This window comes from Pantherophis guttatus, chromosome 8, assembly GCF_059756535.1.
Source record: "Pantherophis guttatus breed Tessera chromosome 8, ASM5975653v1, whole genome shotgun sequence".
Lineage (NCBI taxonomy): Eukaryota > Metazoa > Chordata > Lepidosauria > Squamata > Colubridae > Pantherophis > Pantherophis guttatus.
The window spans coordinates 3,943,429-3,964,291 of NC_142070.1; the positions used below are offsets into that span (position 1 = coordinate 3,943,429).

Sequence of the window (20,863 nt, forward strand, 5' to 3'; positions counted from 1 at the left end):
TGTGTCTGTTCGTTTGTGTCAGAAGAGATCTAGTAGAGCTAATGGGATCGGGGAAGGAAGGGTGCCAGCCAGGAGAAACCGAATGGGGTTAATGTGGGGACATAGAAGGCAAAGGACCAGCCAGGGAAATCGAGCGGAGCTAATGGGGCAGGGAAGGCAAGGGGCTAGCGAGAAGAAATTATTGACCAAATCTGGGTCTTGGCTCGTGCCCCGCATGCACTATTAAGCAACCCGGGACAGGAAGATCATTTAATTAAGATTTATTGGGAACGTTCCTGTTCAAAAGCATTTGATCCTACAAAGAGGGAACCTGGAACTGAAAAGTTACAATCATCTCTACTTTAACTCATCACAGGTAAGTAAAAAGGTCACAAACCCCCTAAGCCAACGAGACACACACACAAAAACCCCTAACCCAGGTTAAAACTAACCATGGTTGGTTGCTGTGTGAATGCAACTGCTTGTTCTTTGACTTAATTAGGCCTGGGTTGTGTGAACCCAGACAGCTGCCCTCCAGTTAAAACTCTGAGGATTGAGTGTGGAATGTGGACAATTCGATACGAAACAGTTCCTATTAATGTATTGCAAGATGTGTCATATTATAAATATTTCCCAGTTAATGTGTCTTACTACACAGACTTCCTAGTAGTTGGTAGAAAGTGGGGAACTAGAAGGCTGGACTAGAGGACCTCCAAGGCCCCTTCCAACTCTGTTATTCTGTTCCTTTGTGTCTGTTCGTTTGTGTCAGAAGAAATCTAGCAGAGCAAATGGGATCAGGGAAGGAAGGGTTCCAGCCAGGGAAACCGAGCGGAGCTACTGGGTTCAGGGAAGACAGGGGGGCTAGTAGCAAAGCTAATGGAGCAGGGAAGAAGATGGGCTAGCGAGGAGAAATTGTTGCCCAAATCTGGGTCTCAGCTTGTGCACACTATTAGTGCACACACTATTAAGCAGCCCAAGACAGGAAGATCATTTCATGAGGATTTATTGGGTACGTTCCAGTTCAAAAGCATTCTCTCATACAAAGAGGGTACCTGGAACTCACAAGTTACTATCTTTTGTAGTTTCTCATCAAATGTTTAAGGACACTCCTTTCTCCACCTTCCCTCACACTCCTTTCCTCCATTTTCTCTCACACTCCCTTTCTCCACCTTCTCTCACAACTTCTCTCACATTCCCTTTCTCCACCTTCCCTCACACTTCTTTTCTCCACCTTCCCTCACACTTCTTTTCTCCACCTTCTCTCATAATTCTTTTCTCTACCTTCTCTCACAACTTCTCTCACACTCCCTTTCTTCACCTTCCCTCACACTTCTTTTCTCTACCTTCTCTCATACTTCTTTTCTCTACCTTCTCTCACAACTTCTCTCACACTCCCTTTCTCCACCTTCCCTCACACTTCTTTTCTCCACCTTATTTTATTTTATTTTATTTTATTAGATTTCTATACCGCCCTTCTCCCGAAGGACTCAGTACCTGGAACTCACAAGTTACTATCTTTTGTAGTTTCTCATCAAATGTTTAAGGACACTCCTTTCTCCACCTTCCCTCACACTCCTTTCCTCCATTTTCTCTCACACTCCCTTTCTCCACCTTCTCTCACAACTTCTCTCATACTTCTTTTCTCTACCTTCTCTCACAACTTCTCTCACACTCCCTTTCTCCACCTTCCCTCACACTTCTTTTCTCCACCTTCCCTCACACTTCTTTTCTCCACCTTCTCTCATACTTCTTTTCTCTACCTTCTCTCACAACTTCTCTCACACTCCTTTTCTCCACCTTCCCTCACACTTCTTTTCTCTACCTTCTCTCATACTTCTTTTCTCTACCTTCTCTCACAACTTCTCTCACACTTCCTTTCTCCACCTTCTCTCGCACTCCTTTTCTCCACCTTCCCTCACACTCCCTTTCTCCACCTTCCCTCACACTTCTTTTCTCCACCTTCTCTCACACTCCCTTTCTCCACCTTCCCTCACACTTCTTTTCTCCACCTTCTCTCACACTCCCTTTCTCCACCTTCCCTCACACTTCTTTTCTCCACCTTCTCTCACACTCCCTTTCTCTACCTTCTCTCACTTCTCTCACACTCCCTTTCTCCACCTTCCCTCACACTTCTTTTCTCCACCTTCTCTCACACTCCCTTTCTCTACCTTCTCTCACAACTTCTCTCACACTTCCTTTCTCCACCTTCTCTCACACTCCTTTTCTCCACCTTCCCTCACACTCCCTTTCTCCACCTTCCCTCACACTTCTTTTCTCCACCTTCTCTCACACTCCCTTTCTCCACCTTCCCTCACACTTCTTTTCTCCACCTTCTCTCACACTCCCTTTCTCTACCTTCTCTCACAACTTCTCTCACACTCCCTTTCTCCACCTTCTCTCACACTCCTTTTCTCCACCTTCCCTCCCTCAGTGGGCTGGAGGCCAGGTGAGCCGGTAGGCCTTGCTTCCCTTCTCTCCCTTCTCCCTCTCGCCCTCTCTCTCCATCTCTCTCCATCCCTTGCTCTCCGCCTTGTACCTGCAATCTTGCAATCCAGGGCTGAGCTGAAAATATTCTTTGACTTTGAAATTATCAACCTGGCTCTTGGTTTTGTTTTGTTTTTTAAATAATTTTTTATTATTTTTTTCTTTAAAAACAAAAACACAGAAAAATTTCCATTTTACAACAGTTCCGTATCAGTATATATATCCACAGTTGATATCCCCTCCCCCCTACATATTCACATACTTATTTTTGTGGTTCCCTTATTTCATATATATTATAAATAGTATTCCTTACTTCAGGGGTCGGCAACCTTAAGCACTCAAAGAGCCATTTGGACCTGTTTCCCACAGAAAAGAAAACACCGGGAGCCACAAAACCCTTCCTGTGCCTGACTATTCCTTGAGTGGCCACAAAACTAGCATATGTAGTTGAATCAAATGTTCTGTTTTCTTCTGAAACTTTTCTTTTCTTGGATTTATCCATGGCTGGCCTACCGGAGGTTGAAAAGCTCAATAAATTGCGTGCCGGCGGATATCACACATTGGCGGTTGTGACGCATATTTTGAGTGACAGGGAGCCGCAGCAGAGGGGTGAAAGAGCCACATGCGGCTCCAGAGCCGCAGGTTGCTGACCCCTGCCATACTTATTATACAAACTATTATATCCATAATGTTACTTTACACATATAACATACTTAATATCATTTTATTAACGCTTCCTGATTTCTAGATCATCCCTATTATATATTTTCTTGTTTGTTATTCCTGTACCATTTCCCATACTTAATAATATTAATAATACTTAATAATAATAATAATAATAATAATAATAATAATAATAATAATAATAATAATAATAAATATTATTCCGTTTCATCTTTTCCTTTTGTTTCTCTCGTCAATTTGTCCATCTCCGCACAGTCCAAAATTTTCCTTATCACCTCTTCGTCTTTTGGTATAACATTATTTTTCAAAATTTTGTGCATAGGTTCTCCTAGCTGCAGTTATAATATGTAGAATTAGATATTGTATTTCTTTATTATAATTTCTTGTAGGTATACCCAATAAAAAATAGTTCCGATTTCCGAGTTGGAAGGGACCTTGGAGGTCTTCTAGTCCAACCCCCTGCCCAGACAGGAAACCCTACGCCACTTCAGACAAATGGTTATCCAACATCTTCTTAAAAACTTCCAGTGTTGGAGCATTGACAACTTCTGCAGGCAAGTTGTTGCATATGTTGTTCTGTTATTTCTTCAAGCCACTTTTTAATTTTTAGTCCAATACTTTTTTGCTGTCAAACAAGTCCACCATAGATGATAATATGTCCCGTGTGATTTCTTGCATTTCCTAACAGATCGGTGATGAGTTTGGGAACATCTTAGCAAGTCTCGCCCGTGGGAGGTGCCATCTAAAAAACATCTTGTACCAGTTTTCCTTGTATGCCGCTGACATGTGCAATTATCAACCTTGCTCTTGCTTAAGTGCCCAATATTAAAACCAGAGACAGCGAGGTCCAGAGGTGACTTCCCACACAATTAGCTGATCCGAAACAGGAGTGGACAGATTATTAATCCAACCCTGTAAATATTATTAAGTGTTTCCAGATCTTGTCCAGGGCTGAGAAAATTGCAAACAGGTTGATTGGCTTTGATGAAGGAAAGAAACAAAACAGATTCTACCCCATATATATGATGACCCCGGTTAATAGTTGGTATTACTCATTGATATTCACTCCTGGCTCTCAACGCTGGCTTGGAGGAAGGGATTTAGAAATGGGATCATCGGGTTAGAAGGGAGCTTGGAGGTCTTCTAGTCCAACCCTCCGCATGTTGTGGCCCGTCAGCGGCCTGTGCAGCTAGTAGCTGATTCCGACAGTGAGGAGGCTGGTGTGGTGCTGTGCCAGCAGCCTGTGCAGCTGGCACTCGAGTCAGACAATGAGGAGGCTGGAGAAGATGTGGTGCCAGAGGCGGGGATTCATCCAGGGCCTTCAGAACCTCCAGAAGCTCCTTTAAGTGAAGAGGACGAAGAGGAGGAGCCTCTTCTCAGTGCACGGGCGCGCAGAGCTGCCAAAAGTCAGGAGTGGCTCCTCAGGAGGAGGTCTCCTCGAGAGTAAGGCTTGGGGCTAATTGGCCACTTCCTTAGCCTATTTAAGGAAGGACAACGACTGAGGCAATTTGCAGGGAACAACTTCATTCACTCTCTTATCAGATTCCTGCAAATTGCTTCTGGGCTTTCTGCCAACCATAGTAAGATTACGATTATTTATTCTTTGGATTCTTGTAGGCTGTTAAGAAAGTTAATTAACAGCCTTTGTTTGAAAAAGACTGATTTAATTTAGTAAACTAAGGTTTGTACAGACTTTGTGTGTGCTGCGTACTTTGGGTCCGTAGCTGGGGCAGAAGAAGGAGACCCTATGCCAGTGATGGCTAACCTTTTTGCCATCACGTGCCAGGAGCAGGGTGGGTCACGCGTGTGCGTGCCCACACCCATAATTCTATGTGCCCCACCCCCGCGCATGCGTGTGCGAACCCCCTACACTCCCCCTGCTCCTGGCACACGATGATACGGTAGGCCGCGTTGTTTGCTCTCCCCAGCCTCCAGAGCCTTTCTAGGAGTCTGGGGAGGGCGAAAATTGCCTTCCCCCCACTCCAGAGGCCCTTCGAAGGGCGGAAACAGCCTGTTTGCCAACTTCCAGTGGGACCGGAAAGGCTCCTAGAAAGGCTCTGGAGGCTGGGGAGAGCAAAAAAAGGGGCCTTCCTCTCCACTCCCCGAGGCCCTCCGGAGGCAGGAAACAGCCTGTTTCCCTATTTCTGATGGGCCCAGAAAGCCCGATAATCACCTGAGCTCACGTGCCCACCGATATGGCTACACGTGTCACCTCTGGCACGCGTGCCATAGGTTCGCCATCACGGCCCTATGCCATTCTGGATAAATGGTTGTCCAATCTTTTCTTGAAAACCTCCAGTGATGAAGCACTCCCAACTTCCGTTTTAATAAAAGAAGTTTGTTGAGGACTGAATTGTGTTTGGTAAGCACTACTTGGGCCTCCGTCACAACAAGACCATGGTGAAGGTGAAGGTCTCAGGAATTCTGGGAGTTGAAGTCCACACAGGTTGTAAAAGGGGCACATTTGCCCACTCCTGAGCTAAACGGTTTCCTCCATTGAGAACTCTTGAAAGCACGAAGAAAACTATCCAAGTCGCTCATAACCACTGTGACAATTAAGGCCGTAAAATGGAGCAAAACTCACTTAGCAACTGTCTTGCTTAGCAACAGACATTTTGGGCTGAATTATTTTGGGCTGAGGGTTAACTGGTTAACTCCATTGAGGACTTTTGAAAGTTACGAAGAAAAATATCCAGTTGCTTGTCTCCCCAATGACGTCCATGACTTCTGGAATCTCGGTCCTCGCCCTCTTTTTCTCCCACTTTGGAGGCAAAACGCACAACTGCAAATTGTCCATATTTGACTGGCCTCACGCCTGCGACCTTGGCATATTAGATGAGACCTCTGGCATGGACAGCAATGACTTATGCTTTTTAAGAGACACGGACCACACGGCCGGTGCCCTCCCTACGCAGACCTCTCAGCAGTATAAATGCCGGTAGCTACCAAGAAGAAATCCAGACGAGATTTTTCGGGGCAATTCTATAAACTAGGCAACCGGCGGTGGTTGCCAAAATGTCTTACACCATGTTGACTTTCTGCTTATTTTCGTTGCTGGCTTTTTCTTCCGCTTGCTACATCCAGAACTGTCCCATTGGAGGGAAGCGGTCTATTCTGGACATGGAAGTCAGAAAGGTAGGTACCTGCCTGGAAAATTTGACGCAGAATTATAGGGACAGAGGTAGCCACCAGTGGTGGGTTTCAAAATTTTTTACTACCGGTTCTGTGGGTGTGGCTTGGTGGGCGTGGCATGGCTTGGTGGGCGTGGCAAGGGAAGGATACCGTAAAATCTCCATTCCCTCTCCACTCCAGGGGAAGGATACTGCAAAATCCCCATTTCCTCCCGATCAGCTGGGACTCGGGAGACAGAGAATAGATGGGGGTGGGGCCAGTCAGAATTTTTACTACCAGTTCTCCGAACTATTCAAAATTTCCGCTACCGGTTCTCCAGAACTGGTCAGAACCTACTGAAACCCACCTCTGGTAGCCCCGCTTCCAAGTCGATGGATTCATCTCTGTCTTGGTGCCAAAATGATGTACCCAATAAAGTTTTGCGTTCAGAGATTGGATCGTCTCGACCGTGCTTGCTTTGGTTGGGTTCGTCAGCCGAAAAATTGACACCGGGCTACATTATTTAAGTTCTATTTTAATCCTATCGTGATGGTTTTCTGTAGGCTGCTGCCTGCAAGATGATGATGAGGACATACACTAAATATTTACTACTGTCAGCATTCTGATGCTGCCATAAAAAGGAGGAGACGAGGCTTGACTTTTCACCTTCTTATTTTCTCTGTAGATAATATCCCCTAGGACAGGGATGGCTAACCTTTTTGCCATCGCGTGCCAAAAGCGGGGATAGCGCGGGGGAGTCAGGCACGCATGTGCCCACACCCATAATTCTATGTGCCCCACCCCCTGCGCATCCGTGTGTGATACCTCTGCACTCCCCCCCATTTTTGGCACGTGATGGCCCGGTGGGCCCATTAGGTCCTCTTTTTGCCCTCTCCAGAGTCTTTCTAGGAGTCTGGGGAGGGCAAAAACAGCCTTCCCCACCCCCGGAGGCCCTCTGGAGGCCAGAAATGGCCCATTTGCTGACTTCCAGTGGGGCCAGAAGGTCCCAAAATCAGTTGGCCAGTGCACGCATGCACGCCGGAGCTGAGCTCGCGTGCCCATTGATATGGCTCCGCGTGCCACCTGTGGCGCACGTGCCATAGGTTCGCCATCACGGCCCCAGGAGATGGGATGGGAGGGGGGACATTCCTGTGGGCTGAGGTCAGAGGCTGGGGAGACTGACTTGGAAGATGGCCAATGAGAAGATGAGAATTGGGGAACGGAAAGGGAAGGGTTTGGGGGTCAGAGGGTTAGTATCGGCTACGACGAAGTCGGGGCCAGATCTGTCATACTCAATAAATGGAATATTTCAGCAAAGATTAATTGTTTGGGAGTGCAATTTATTTGAGATGACATCGAAACCTGACAACTACATTATATTTACTAAACATTCGGATGTTGGTGTTTCTCACTAGTGCATTTCCTGCGGACCTAGGAACAGAGGCCACTGCTTCGGGCCCAGCATCTGTTGCGGGGAAGAGCTCGGTTGTTTCTTTGGCACAGCAGAAACGTTGCGATGCCAAGAAGAAAATTTTCTCCCAACCCCTTGCGAATCTGGAAGGAAACCGTGTGGGAACAACGGAGGGACGTGTGCTGCCTCCGGCATCTGCTGCAATCACGGTGAGCACACCCTAACCCTCTTCCGGAACAAAACCAAATACATGTAGTCCTTGACTTATGTCCGTCGCCAAGCCCGGAATTTTGATTGTACGTCATGACGGTTTTGAAGTGGACCATTAAGCAAACAGGGCGTCTGATTTTATGATCTGTTTTGCCGCAGTCGTTAAGTGAACCCAGTAGGCGTAAAGCGACCCTCGTTGCTATTGGTAGTTTTCACAGGAAACTAGAAGCAAATGTCAGTTTCAAATGTCAATCGCGGTTGTGTGACTGCAGGAATGGCTGTAAATGGGGGCCAGTGATTTCTTTAACAATTGGGGCAAGGAAGGTCATAAAATGGGGCAAACCTCATTTAACAACTGTCTCGCTTAGCAAGTTTGAACAATTGTATCTGTAAATCGAGGACTGTTGTTAGTTGCGAAGTCGTGTCCGACCTATTGCGACCCCATGAACTACATTCCTCCTCCAGGTCTTCCTGTCCTCTACCGTCTCCCGGAGTCCATTGAAGCTCCCGCCGACTGCTTCAGTGACTCCATCCAGCCACCTCCTTCTCTGCCGTCCCCTTCTTCTTTTGCCCTCAATTTCCTGACAGTTAGAACAATGAATCAGTGGAACAGCCTGCCACTAGAAGTGGGTGCTCCTCCATCACTGGAGTTTTTAAGAAGTGATTGGACAACCATTTGTCTGAAATGGTAGAGGGTTTCCTGCCTGAGCAGGGGGTTGGACTACAAGAGCTCCAAGGTACTTTCCAACTCTGTTATTCTATTCTATTCTATTCTATTCTATTCTATTCTATTCTATTCTATTCTATTCTATTCTATTCTATTCTATTCTATTCCTATTCCTATTTCTATTTCTATTTCTATTCTTATTTCTATTCTATTCCGTTCCGTTCCGTTCCACTCCACTCCACTCCACTCCACTCCATTTCTATTTCTATTTCTATTTCTATTTCTATTTCTATTTCTATTTCTATTTTTATTTCTATTTCTATTTCTATTCTATTCTATTCTATTCTATTCTATTCTATTCTATTCTATTCTATTCTATTCTATTCCTATTCCTATTCCTATTCCTATTTCTATTTCTATTTCTATTCTTATTTCTATTCTATTCCGTTCCGTTCCGTTCCGTTCCGTTCCGTTCCACTCCTCCACTCCACTCCATTTCTATTTCTATTTCTATTTCTATTTCTATTTCTATTCTATTCTATTCTATTCTATTCTATTCCATTCCATTCCATTCCATTCCATTCCATTCCATTCCATTCCATTCAAGTTGCATTTGGCTATAGGCAAAATGAGGAATCGACAGTAAATTTAATCTGTTTTAAACACATGTCAAATCAGTGCTTCTTAACCTGAACAGAATAACAGTTGGGAGGGACCTCAGAGGTCTTCTAGCCCAACCCTCTGCTCAAGCAGGAGACCTTCTATCATTTCAGACTAGTGACTGTCCAGTCTCTCCTTAAAAAAACTCCAGTGATGGAGCAGCCACAACTTCTAGTAATAAGCTGTTCCACTGGTTAATTGTCCTCACTGTTAGGAAATTTCTCCTTAGTTCTATGTTGCTTCTCTCCTTGATTAGTTTCCACCCATTGCTTCTTGTCCTGCCCTCAGATGCTTTGGAGAATAGCTTGACCCCCTCTTCTTTGTGGAAGCCCCTGAGATATTGGAAGACTGCTATCATGTCCCCCCTAGTCCTTCTTTTCACTAGACTAGACCTACCCAATTCCTGCAATCGTTCTTGCTTTTACTATATTTGATTTTATAATTATTATTATTATCCCTTGATCCAGTATCTTACCTACCTCTTCTCTGGCCTAATATCAAATCTTGTAGAGAGCAAGGAAGATGACGTTGATACAGATAAGCAAAAGGGGAAAAATATATTCTCATGTCTAAAATAAGATCATCAGACATTTGGGACAGCCTAGCCAGGCTTCCTCCCTGGTGTACTTAGAGTGTAAGGAGTGTGAGAAAAGTCTGCATCCAGTTTGCAAGAGTTTGTGATGATAGCCAACTTCAATAAAAAGTGATTTTAATCTTCCTGTGAAGTCGATTTCCTTACCTGGTTTACCTATTGGGCAGAGAAAATTATATTCGCTGTGGTCTAATATCTAATCTATCCAGTGACGGGATTCAATTTGTTTTACTACCAGTTCTGTGGGCGTAGCTTGGTGGGCACGGCAGGGCTTGGTGGGCGTGGCAGGGAAAGGATACTGTAAAATCTCCATTCCCTCCCCACTCCAGGCGAAGGTTACTGCAAAATCCCCATTTCCTCCCGATCAGCTGGGACTTGGGAGGCAGAGAATAGATGGGGGCGGGGCCAGTCAGAATTTTTACTACCAGTTCTGTGAGTGTGGCTTGGTGGGTGTGGCCTGGTGGGCGTGGCAAGGGAAGGTTACTGCAAAATCCCCATTCCCTCCCGATCAGCTGGGACTCGGGAGGCAGAGAATAGATGGGGGCAGGGCCAGTCAGAGGTGGTATTTACCGGTTCTCCGAACTACTCAAAATTTCCGCTACCAGTTCGCCAGAACTGGTCAAAACCTGCTGAAAACCACTTCTGAACCTAACCTGAAATTCTACAGGTCCCAAAGATACAGCTTGAACTCTGTTGTTGGTATTCGCTTCTTTACCATTGCTTTTGTTTTCGCTTTTCCAGAGGGTTGCCTGGTTGACTCCATATGTGATCAAGAATGAGAAGACTCACGGAAGGACACCGCAAAAACAATTTTTAGCTTATGAACTGGTAGATAATGCCAAACTGATGCGACAGATGGTTCTGAAATGTTTGCTAGAAGCCTGCAATTCATACATTTGTGCAAAATAAAAGTTGAACAGCCATTAAAATCCACAGTGTGTTTTCTTAGCTTTCCAATAATCAATAGAACCCTTCTTGAGGGACATGGGTTGAATGAATGAATGAATGATTTATTTATTTATTTTATTATTTAAATTTTTATACCGCCCTTCTCCCGAGGGACTCAGGGCGGTGCACAGCCACAATAAAACAACATATATCCATAAAATTTTAAAACAGTTTAAAACATATTAAACAATTTGGCCCTTATATTAAAAAACTAAAAAACTAAACACTCATTAAAATTCGTTATTTAAGGTAGCCCATGAATGAATGAATGGATGGATGGATGGACGGATGAATGAATGAATGAATGAATGAATGAATGAATGAATGAATGAATGAATGAATTTATAGATGTATATTTAAGGGCCAGTGGTGGGTTTCAAATTTTTTTACTACCGGTTCTGTGGGTGCGGCTTGGTGGGTGTGGCAGGGGAAGGATACTGTAAAATCTCCATTCCCTCCCCACTCCAGGGGAAGGATACTGCAAAATCCTCATTCCCACCCCACTCTGGGTCCAGCCAGAGGTGGTATTTACTGGTTCTCCGAACTACTCAAAATTTCCACTACCGGTTCTCCAGAATTGGTCAGAACCTGCTGAAACCCACCTCTGTTAAGGGCCAATTAGGCTGGTAAGGAGTGAGAAAATGAAATGTATTTATTTATTTTTTTTACTGGCTGGGTTTGCTCCAAACAACCCAGGCAACCCAGAAACATGTTAAAAATTCAGATCACGCAATGAAAAAATAGTAAAATTTTAATCTTTCACACGTAGCCATCGTTGGATGTCATCCAGGGTTCTTTAACAAATGTTTCAAAAGCTAAATTGGAAGTTGCTTATTTGTTCGCAAGAAGAAAATATTCCATACCTTAAGCTTGCAAGAGCTACCTTTTGAATACGGGTAGTCCTTGATTAATGACCACTATGAAATTTCCCTTGCTAAGGGAAGCAGTTGCTAAGTGAATTGTGCTTCATTTTACCTTTTTCTGTCACAGCGGTTAAGAAAATCATTGAAACTGTTAAGTGAATCGTGCGGTTGTTAAGCAAATCTGGCTCCTTCCATTCACTCAGCTTGTCGGGAGCCAGCGGGGAATGTTAGAAATGTTGATCACATGACCCCAGGACTGGATAGTGCAACTGTCATAAATACATGGGGATTATGGGAAAGGCAAGCAAGGGATTGTGGGAATAACTCAAAAGCAGGCAAGGGATTGTGGAAGATGTAATCCAACATCATATCTGATAGCTATCATCTAGCCCAGGGGTCTGCAACCTTAAACACTCAAAAAGCCATTTGGACCCGTTTCCCACAGAAAAGAAAACACCGGGAGCCACAAAACCCTCCCCGTACCTGATTATTTCTTGAGCGGCCACAAAACTAGCATATGTAGTTGAATTAAACGTTCTGTTTTCTTCTGAAACTTTTCTTTTCTTGGATTTATCCATGGTTGGCCTACTGGAGGTTAAAAAGCTCAATAAATCACGTACCGGCGGGTGTTGCACATTGGCGGTTGTGACGCATATTTTGAGTGATAGGGAGCCACAGCAGAAGGGTGAAAGAGCCACATGCGGCTCCAGAGCCACAGGTTGCTGACCCCTGATCTAGCTGAAGGATCGGATAAAGACAAGATAGGTGCCTCCTCCATAGGACAAGCAAAAAGGGGCTCATCCGGTGCCGTATCTATATCTACGTAAGGCTTAATATGGCCACTTTCTAGGTTGGGGGCCTTGGAAATAAAAGAATCACACAGGCTGGTATAGGAAGAAAAATCCAGATCTGGTTTCAAGCCGGGAGAAAAGCGCTGGAAATAAAACGGGGGCTGATTGGAAAGAAGGATTCCGTTCATTGATGAACGGAACCAACAGCATATAGTTCTGGGGCAGCTGACCAATTGGTTGAATGATGGATGGATCTTTATAGGTTTCCACGGTTTTATGCAAAGCTCATGATTTTTTCAGCGCTCTGAAACAACGGACCCCAGAAAGCGGAAAAACTAATACATTTTCTGGCATATAACCCAGTGTTTGTTAAGAGTCATCTCCCATTAGGTTGCTGAGAATCCACATTTTAAGTTACAAGCAAGGCTAAACTGGGCAATTAGCCTGAAGGCTTTAATCTCCTCGGTTGGCACATTAGGTTACAACAGAGCTTCCGCTCAGCAAGGCATATCGTAAATTGTGTTAGTTACACTCTGTACATGCTCTAATCCTTTCACTGGGATGCTGCTGCTGCTGCTGGAGATCGTGCCAGGTCTGAAAATGCTGTTGGAAATGAATTCAGCCAACAAGCATGGATCAATGAAAACAAAGAGACTTTATTAAAAGAAAATAATAAAAACAATTTTGCAAAATAGGGTGGTATCCCAGCAGATCTCAACAAGGAGTTTGAGCCAGGAAGTCACACCTAAAGTTTCAAAAGCATTACATTTTATAGTTCCCTATCCCGATGCCCCCCCCATGCCCCTCCTACATCGCATCCAGGGACCGATCACCGCTAATCCGAAGTGCCTTTTAGAGAGAATATCATCTCTTTCTCTAATTACATGTTCATCAACATCTCCCTATAACTACCCATAAAATATTTTGCGAGCATGGCTCTTCCTTATCTCTATTGCCTTGGCATTAAAGAGTGGGCCTCTTTCTAATGGGCCTCAAACTAATGTAATGAAGCGGGCTCTGATAGATGACCACTGGATAACTTTCTATTCACTCTATTCTAAAAAGCAATGCATCCGGTTGGAAAAAGTACAACTCAGCCAAAATCCTTTTGGTTCCTCTAGGAGGCCTCTAAGTTGTCAGAAGAAAGGAACATTCTAATGACATACAGCTTAAAGGTTGGTTAGGTCAAGGGGATCCACATGAGTTAAAAGTTGTCCATCGTCAAAAGATGATTTGAATCTATGCGTCAGTAATCTACAAAAAGAATTATAACTGTTTGCAAAGAAACTCTGTATTAGGAAATGTCAATTAAAAATGATAAATGTATATGACCATATGAATTGCTGAGTTAACAGAATCCTTTGTCTAGAAGGGTATAAAACCATTGTACCTAATTTCTGTCTTTGTTCAACGCTTCATGTACAGAGCCTTGAACCTATTGCGCAATATATAAAATCTGTCTCTGATTAATCTAAAAGTTGTGTTTGTCTTATTAAATCCACAACAAAACAAAAGATCTATTCTAATACAACATTGTTACCTATTGGTATGCTTTTAGCTGTGTTCTCCAACTATCTTAAAGCAGAATAACGTCTAACAAATTTAACAGAGTAGCAGAGTTGGAAGGGACACCTGCAGGTCATCCAGTCCAACCCCCTTGCCTGAGCAAAATCGAATCTTCACTTATATGCATTTCTAACCTATATAGCTACATACTATTAGATTTTTGAATTTTCTCATATCCTACCATGCCTATAGGGGGTTCTGCAATGGAGTGAGCTTTTGTCTTTTTAGCGTGTCTTTGGCTGTTCCAATGTTGGTGGGTTAATCCTATTACGTCCTTAAAGGGTCATGTCTTGTTCTTAGAATTTGGGTGGAGAAATTTTAATCCCTTCGCTGGAGGGGAAGGTGTTTTGTTTGTGAATAGGCCAGTGATGAAATGTAAAATTTGTTACTACTGGTTCTGTGGGCGTGGCTTGGTGGTGGCGGGTAATGTGACTGGGTAGGCATGGCCAACTTTTTTTTTTTTTTTTTACTTTTAAAAGCATTTTTTCTACAACCTTAAAAGCCTCTGATGATCACGCGGCTCAGCTGGGATCGTCAGAGGCTTTTAAAAGCATTTTTTTTCCCTACAACCTCTTCGGCCAAAGAGGTTGTAGAAAAAAATGCTTTTAAAAGCCTTTGACGATCCCAGCTGAGCTGTGCGATCGTCAGAGTGCTTTTTTTTTTAACTTTTAAAAGCATTTTTTCGGCCGAAGAGGTTGTAGAAAAAATGCTTTTAAAAGTTTTTTTAAAAAGTCTCTGATGATCACGTGGCTCAGCTGGGCATGGGGGGGGGACACAGGGATTTTTTGCTACCGGTTCTCCGAACCATCCGCCTCCATCACTACCGGATTGGGCGATCTGGTCCGAACCGGGAGCATTTCACCTCTGGAATAGGTTTTCTGCCTCTTAAGAATCTGTTTCTCCATTTTTCCTTTGTGGGAAATATAATATTCTGTCTCTTTTAATAGTCCCCCAAATATTTCATTTTCTGGGGGTGGGGAGTGGGGAGAGAGCTTCCCACGCTGGGCTGCAGAACATCCTGGAGAAGATCACCGAACCAACGTGAGAATGCGAGCCTCAGGAACAATCACAGGCGTATACAGATAGTCCTCGACTTATAGCAGTTCGTTTAGTGACCGTTCGAAGTTACAGCGGCAGTGGAAAAAGTCACTTATGACTGTTTTTCACACTTGCGACCATTGCAGCATCCCCATGGTCACGTGATCAAAATTTGGCAAACTGGCTCATATTTATGACGGTTGCAGTGGGGGAGGGGGAAGGGGGTCACGTGTTCCCCTTGTGCGACCTTCTGACAAGCAAAGTCAATGGGGAAGCCAGATTCGCTTAATGACTGGGTCCCTAATTTAGCAACTACGGTGATTCGCTTAACAGCGGTGGCACCAAATGTCCTAAAGTGGGATAAAGTTGACTGAACGTCTCGCTTAGCAACAGAAACGTAGGGCTCCATTGTGGTCGTATGTCGAGGACTACGTGTATTGGACAGAATTCCTAGAAGGGCACTCCACTCCCAAACGCGTTCAGGCTGCTTCCGGGAATGAGATGACGTTTTTCCACCGCTGGACCGGAAGCTCCCCGCGTGTCCCATCATCCCTGGCGTAACTTCCGGCCTGCGCACTCGGAAAAGGAGAGCGGACGGTATTTCTGTTCGTTCTTCCTCTTGCGGTCGGCGGGACTGCATTTCCCGGCGTCCCTGGCGCCACTTCCGGATTCGGTTCGTTTTCCGGTGGTCCTGCGCCCGCGCTTCCCGTCCGATGCTGGCGGCGGGGCTGAGGGGCCTTCCCGGCCGGGCCGCCCTGCTGGGCCGCAGCGCCCCGAGTCTGGTCCCCTCGCGAGGCCGCAAGACCCGCTTCGACCCTCCGGCCAAGTCCAAGGCGGACCGGATCAAGGTGCCGCCGCCCGTCGACCCGGCCGAGCTGCTGGTCATCCTCGACCGCTACGAGCAGTACCGGCGGGTGGTGAGCGCCCTCAGGTGAGGCCCTCCGGGACTGCTGAGCCCATCATCCCCAGCAGGGGAGGTCCTTGGGAGGGCAGGAAAGGGTCTTGCGCGCCTGTGAGGGTCTCCGGCCTGCTGACGAAGAACCGCTCTCTCTCTCATTTCTCTATGATCTATCTATCTCTAGGTCTGTCTGGCTATCATCTGTCTCTATGATCTATGTCTATTCTTTCTTTTCCTTCCTTCCTTCCTCTCTCTCTCTCTCCTTCCTTCCTTTTTTTCCTTCCTTTCTTCTTCTCTCTCTCTCCTTCCTTCCTTTTTCCCTTCCTTCCTTTCTTCCTCTCTCTCTCTCTCCTGCCTTCCTTTTTTCCTTCCTTCCTTTCTTCCTCTCTCTCTCTCCTTCCTTTTTTCCTTCCTTCCTTTCTTCCTCTCTCTCTCTCTCCTTCCTTCCTTTTTTCCTTCCTTCCTTTCTTCCTCTCTCTCCTTCCTTTTTTCCTTCCTTCCTTTCTTCCTCTCTCTCTCTCTCCTTCCTTCCTTTTTCCCTTCCTTCCTTTCTTCCTCTCTCTCTCTCCTTCCTTCCTTTTTTTCCCTCCTTCCTTTCTTCCTCTCTCTCTCTCTCCTGCCTTCCTTTTTTCCTTCCTTCCTTTCTTCCTCTCTCTCTCTCCTTCCTTTTTTCCTTCCTTCCTTTCTTCCTCTCTCTCTCTCTCCTTCCTTCCTTTTTTCCTTCCTTCCTTTCTTCCTCTCTCTCCTTCCTTTTTTCCTTCCTTCCTTTCTTCCTCTCTCTCTCTCCTTCCTTCCTTTTTTCCTTCCTTTCTTCCTCTCTCGCTCTCCTTCCTTCCTTCCTTCCTTCCTTTCCTTCCTTCCTTCCTTCCTCTCTCTCTCTCCTTCCTTCCTTCCTTCCTTCCTTCCTTCCTTCCTTCCTTCCTTCCTTCCTTCCTTCCTTCCTTTCCTTCCTCTCTCTCTCTCCTTCCTTCCTTCCTTTCCTTCCTTCCTTTCTTCCTCTCTCTCTCCTTCCTATCAAAATAATTACATTTTGGCAACGTTCCTGCCGGCCACCCCTCTGCAGCCGGATCTCTCCTGGCAGGAGAACAAAGAAAGTGAGAAAGAAAGAATGCGGACATGCGTAGTTAGCTTACTGATAAGAAACTTGGCAAGCTACGGAAAGTCCTAAAGTCCAAAAATATGAGCTCATCTGGTAAATACAAAAACTCAGTGACATCCCAGACTCCTAGAAAGACTCTGGAGCCTGGGGAGAGCGAAAAACGGGCCTTCCCCACCCCCCTGGAGGCCATCCGGAGGCCAGAAACAACCTGTTTCCTGACTTCCGGTGGGCCCGGAAGGCCCGAAAATCAGCTGGCCGGTGCACGATTGCATGCTGGAGCTGAGCTAGAGCAATGCTCGCATGCCCATTGATATGGCTCTGTGTGCCACTTGTGGCACGCGTGCCATAGGTTCGCCGTCACGGGCTTAACGGGTGCCAAAAGACTCTTGTAGCTGGGGGAATGAAATCTTTTTAACATTCTGTCCTGGGCTCCCTGCTAGATTTGAGATGAAGGAAGAAGTACAATTTAAAAGCTACGATCTCAAGTACGGGGAAACGGCGAAGCTGAGGAAGAAAGCTGAGGACGACGAACATCAACGTCTCATGGCCTTGAACGATGCAGAAAATAAGCGTTTACTCGAGCGCAGGTAAAAATCAGTGTGCACCTGCCTCATTCCACACATTAGACAGCATCAAGATTAGGAGAAGTGAGACTATTTCCCTATATTGCACTGGTTGATACCATGCTTGGATTATTGCTGAGCACATTGTAAGCCGCCCTGAGTCTTCGGAGAAGGGCGGCATATAAATCAAATTTAAAAAAAAAAAATGCGTTTAATTCTGGTTGCCATGCTACAGAAATAATGTTGAGGCTCTAGAAAGAGTGCAGAGAAGAGCAGGAAAGAGGATTAGGGGACTGAAGGATAAAACATAGGAAGAACGGTTGCAGGAACTGGGTGTGTAATTTAATGACAAGAAGGACTAGGGGAGACATGATAGCAGTCTTCCAGTATCTCAGGGGCTTCCACAAAGAAGAGGGAGTCAAGCTATTCTCCAAAGCACCTGAGGGCAGGACAAGAAGCAACGGGTGGAAACTTATCAAGGAGAGAAGCAACCTGGAACTAAGGAGAAATTTCCTAACAGTGAGGAGATTCTCAGTGCTTTTTTCCCCACAGGCAATTGAATGTTCTGGTTTGTCTTTCAAGACGTTTCGCTTCTCATCTGAGAAGCTTCTTCAGCTCCGACATAGTGGGGAACAGAAGGATTGGTACTCCTTGCAGACAGCTGGTCATTTGCATCCTTTTAGAGGGTCATTGAGGCTACTTGGAGGTTTAGCAGTGCCCTCAAGGTCACCTGAATAGTGCAAATGGGTGTGGAGCCTTCTCGGAACTGCTGAAAGGACTGTGTTGTAGGCTGGAGATAAATCATGTATGGCATAAAATAGAATAAATCCATCAGGACTAGGTTGAGGAGTCCATCTGTATTTAAAAAGGCACAGGCCACTCTTTTGAAGACAGCAGGAGGCCAATCCACGCACCAATCTGCTGCTCGTGCTGAATCAGGAGGCAATAATGTGTTGAAGCTGACCTGGCTGTTTGCTATTTGCTGCAAGGACTCAGAGTTTGCAGCAGCAATCATATCCAGAAAGCACACACAAGTAACTTGATTCAGCAAGATTCAATAACTTCTCTTTATATATAATATAACACATGAAGTAAATATACAATACCAAAAGCAGGTTTTTCAAAACAAAACACAAGCAGAGGAGAGGAGTTTCAGTTTTGAGCAGCAGACTAGTTTGGACTAGTTCAGCACAGACTCAGAGCTGCAGACCTAAGCCACGCTCAGGCTCCTTGCTGTCTCCTTCCTTGTTGCTCACACAGCAAATACTGTTTCCGTTTCCAAACAGCCCTCAACTCTGTCACACACTGACAGGACGGTAGCCAGATGAATACCGACGGATGCTGGTAGGCAGAGGCAGATTTTTTTTTTTTCTTATTTTCCTCCCCCAAAACTTAAGGTGCGTCTTATACTCTGGAACGTCTTATACTCCGAAAAATACGGTATATCTGTATTTGTCACATTTTGAACAGTAGGTCGTCTCTTTCTTCCCTATTCCCTATTCCCCACACTAGGTTGGAGCGTCTCCGGAAGGAGGAATTACTGGAGAAGTCCCGCAAGCTAGAGAGTGACCAACACAGGGAAGTCTTTCAGGAGGAATTTCTCAAGAAGAAAGAGGAGGAGGTGCTTCAGTTACAGGTAAAGCAGCCCCAAAGCTCCAGTCACTCACCTTCACCGGAACGTTGTACATTCTCTCTATTGTATATCTAATCTGTCAAGGCTTTTTCAAACCACACACAACTCACGGTGATTTCATGGTCGCACTTGTGTAGCTTTCTTGTGGCTTTTCCTTGCCGAGTTCCCACGTGCGTTCTTTCCAGTGATGGGTTGCTACCGGTTCGTCCCGGTTCGGGCAAACCGGTAGCGGCAGGAGGCTCCGCCCAGACATCATCAAATACAATCTGCGCATGGGCAGAAGTGGTGCGCGAGCGACCAAAACGGTAGCCAAGGTAAATGAAAACCCACCACTGGTTCTCTTTTCCCTCTGCTTCCCGGTCTAACCTATAATTGAAGGATTCTCCCTTTATCGGTAATTGTGGGATTTCCTAGTGGTCTCCTATCCCCATGCAAAACAGTTCCAAAACCCTGTGTAGCTTTTTAAAGATCCACCACAGGTGGCCTGCTGCGTTCAGTTGGGTTAATCATACAATAATGGAGAGATTTCCGGGGGGGGGGGGCACTGCAGCGTGACTTAATCTGAGTTTGTTAACCGCCGTTTTGCAAACGATGGTTTCAGATTAGAAAGAGGGTTAGAAGATCGCTTTTACAAATTTGTGTATTGGGTTTGTATTTATTTTTATTTTTTTTTGGTAAGACGCCCAGGGATTGAAGAAGAGCTGCAATTCTGTAACTAAATCGATTTTATGAGGCCCTCTCGTAATTTCTCGTGACGTCAAGCCTTAAGCACAATCTTTTAACGCTACAATCCGGTGTCGCTCAGCTTCGATCTCATTCTTGCCTTCCTCCTTTCCAGGAAGAATCCCAGAATTTCATCACTCTCGAAAACTTGGATCAGCGGATCGAGGAGTGCCTGAACAAGACCCAGAATTACAATTTTGCCATCGATAAAGACGGGAGAATAGTTAAGAGGACGGCCGTATCGTAAGCCACCTCTCACACAAGGAAAGGTGCCGCCTTCCATCCAGATCCGAGGTTTGCGGTGAGCGCATCGAGGGATCCGCGTATGGCTCCACCCCATCAGTATCACTGCCCTCAAAGCGGGGAGCGGCGGATAATTCATGCTTTCCAAACTGTTTCCAAGGCTGGTTTGACGACCGCTCTGGCTCTTTGTTCAGGACGAAATGCATCTTCTTCAGAGATTTGGGGTGTGTGTGTATGTGTCTTATTTTGGCATCTCATCCTCAGTTGTTCCTGCGTTTTTAGATTTCAGTTTTTGAAAAAAGTGATCCTGTCTCTGCAAGTGTGCAAAACCGATTTGCTCCTTCCTTTTTCACAGGTTGGTTTCTTCAGAAAAAGGAAACGGTGCTTAGGGAAGTCTTTTTCTTTGAAAAAAATAATTTGACCTATTCTTTAGGTTCTCTGGATTGCTCTGTAATTAAATACAATATTTTATTTTCTGGCTCCGAGCTGTTTATTTGTCTTTTTTTTCCCCACCAGCACAGACTGAGTTCTTGGATGGTTAATTCCTAACTTGTGCCCAGTGATGAAATGTAAAATTTGTTACTATCGGTTCTGTGGGCGTGGCTTGGTGTGTGTGTGGGGGGGGGGTAATATAACTGGGCGTGGCCAACTTTTTTTTTTTTTTTACTTTTTAAACTATTTTTTCTACAACCTCTTCGGC

The 20,863-nt window shown here is 45.2% G+C and overlaps 2 protein-coding genes across 2 annotated transcripts; both read left to right on the forward strand.

Annotated features, from left to right (window-relative positions):
* Positions 1-6,109: 6,109 nt before the first annotated feature.
* Positions 6,110-10,727, forward strand: LOC132710571 (neurophysin 1-like). The gene is made up of 3 exons (XM_060687165.2): positions 6,110-6,282; positions 7,674-7,878; positions 10,540-10,727. Exons 1-3 carry the CDS (start codon positions 6,163-6,165, stop codon positions 10,575-10,577), a joined length of 363 nt encoding a protein of 120 aa, XP_060543148.2. The 5' UTR covers positions 6,110-6,162; the 3' UTR covers positions 10,578-10,727.
* A 4,827-nt stretch (positions 10,728-15,554) lies between these two features.
* Positions 15,555-20,643, forward strand: MRPS26 (mitochondrial ribosomal protein S26). Its single transcript, XM_034405119.3, has 4 exons — positions 15,555-15,935; positions 17,442-17,588; positions 19,077-19,200; positions 20,036-20,643. The coding sequence occupies exons 1-4, from the start codon at positions 15,718-15,720 to the stop codon at positions 20,165-20,167; spliced, it is 621 nt and encodes a 206-aa protein (XP_034261010.2). The 5' UTR covers positions 15,555-15,717; the 3' UTR covers positions 20,168-20,643.
* The last annotated feature ends 220 nt before the right edge of the window (positions 20,644-20,863 follow it).

Bases quoted from the DNA above. Each gene is read 5' to 3' on its own strand.
- LOC132710571 (XM_060687165.2), top strand. From the start codon at position 6,163: ATGTCTTACACCATGTTGACTTTCTGCTTATTTTCGTTGCTGGCTTTT. The intron at 6,283-7,673 runs GTAGGTACCTGC...GTTTCTCACTAG, and splicing joins TGGACATGGAAGTCAGAAAG to TGCATTTCCTGCGGACCTAG. The intron at 7,879-10,539 runs GTGAGCACACCC...TCGCTTTTCCAG, and splicing joins CGGCATCTGCTGCAATCACG to AGGGTTGCCTGGTTGACTCC.
- MRPS26 (XM_034405119.3), top strand. From the start codon at position 15,718: ATGCTGGCGGCGGGGCTGAGGGGCCTTCCCGGCCGGGCCGCCCTGCTG. The intron at 15,936-17,441 runs GTGAGGCCCTCC...GCTCCCTGCTAG, and splicing joins CGGGTGGTGAGCGCCCTCAG to ATTTGAGATGAAGGAAGAAG. The intron at 19,201-20,035 runs GTAAAGCAGCCC...CCTCCTTTCCAG, and splicing joins AGGAGGTGCTTCAGTTACAG to GAAGAATCCCAGAATTTCAT.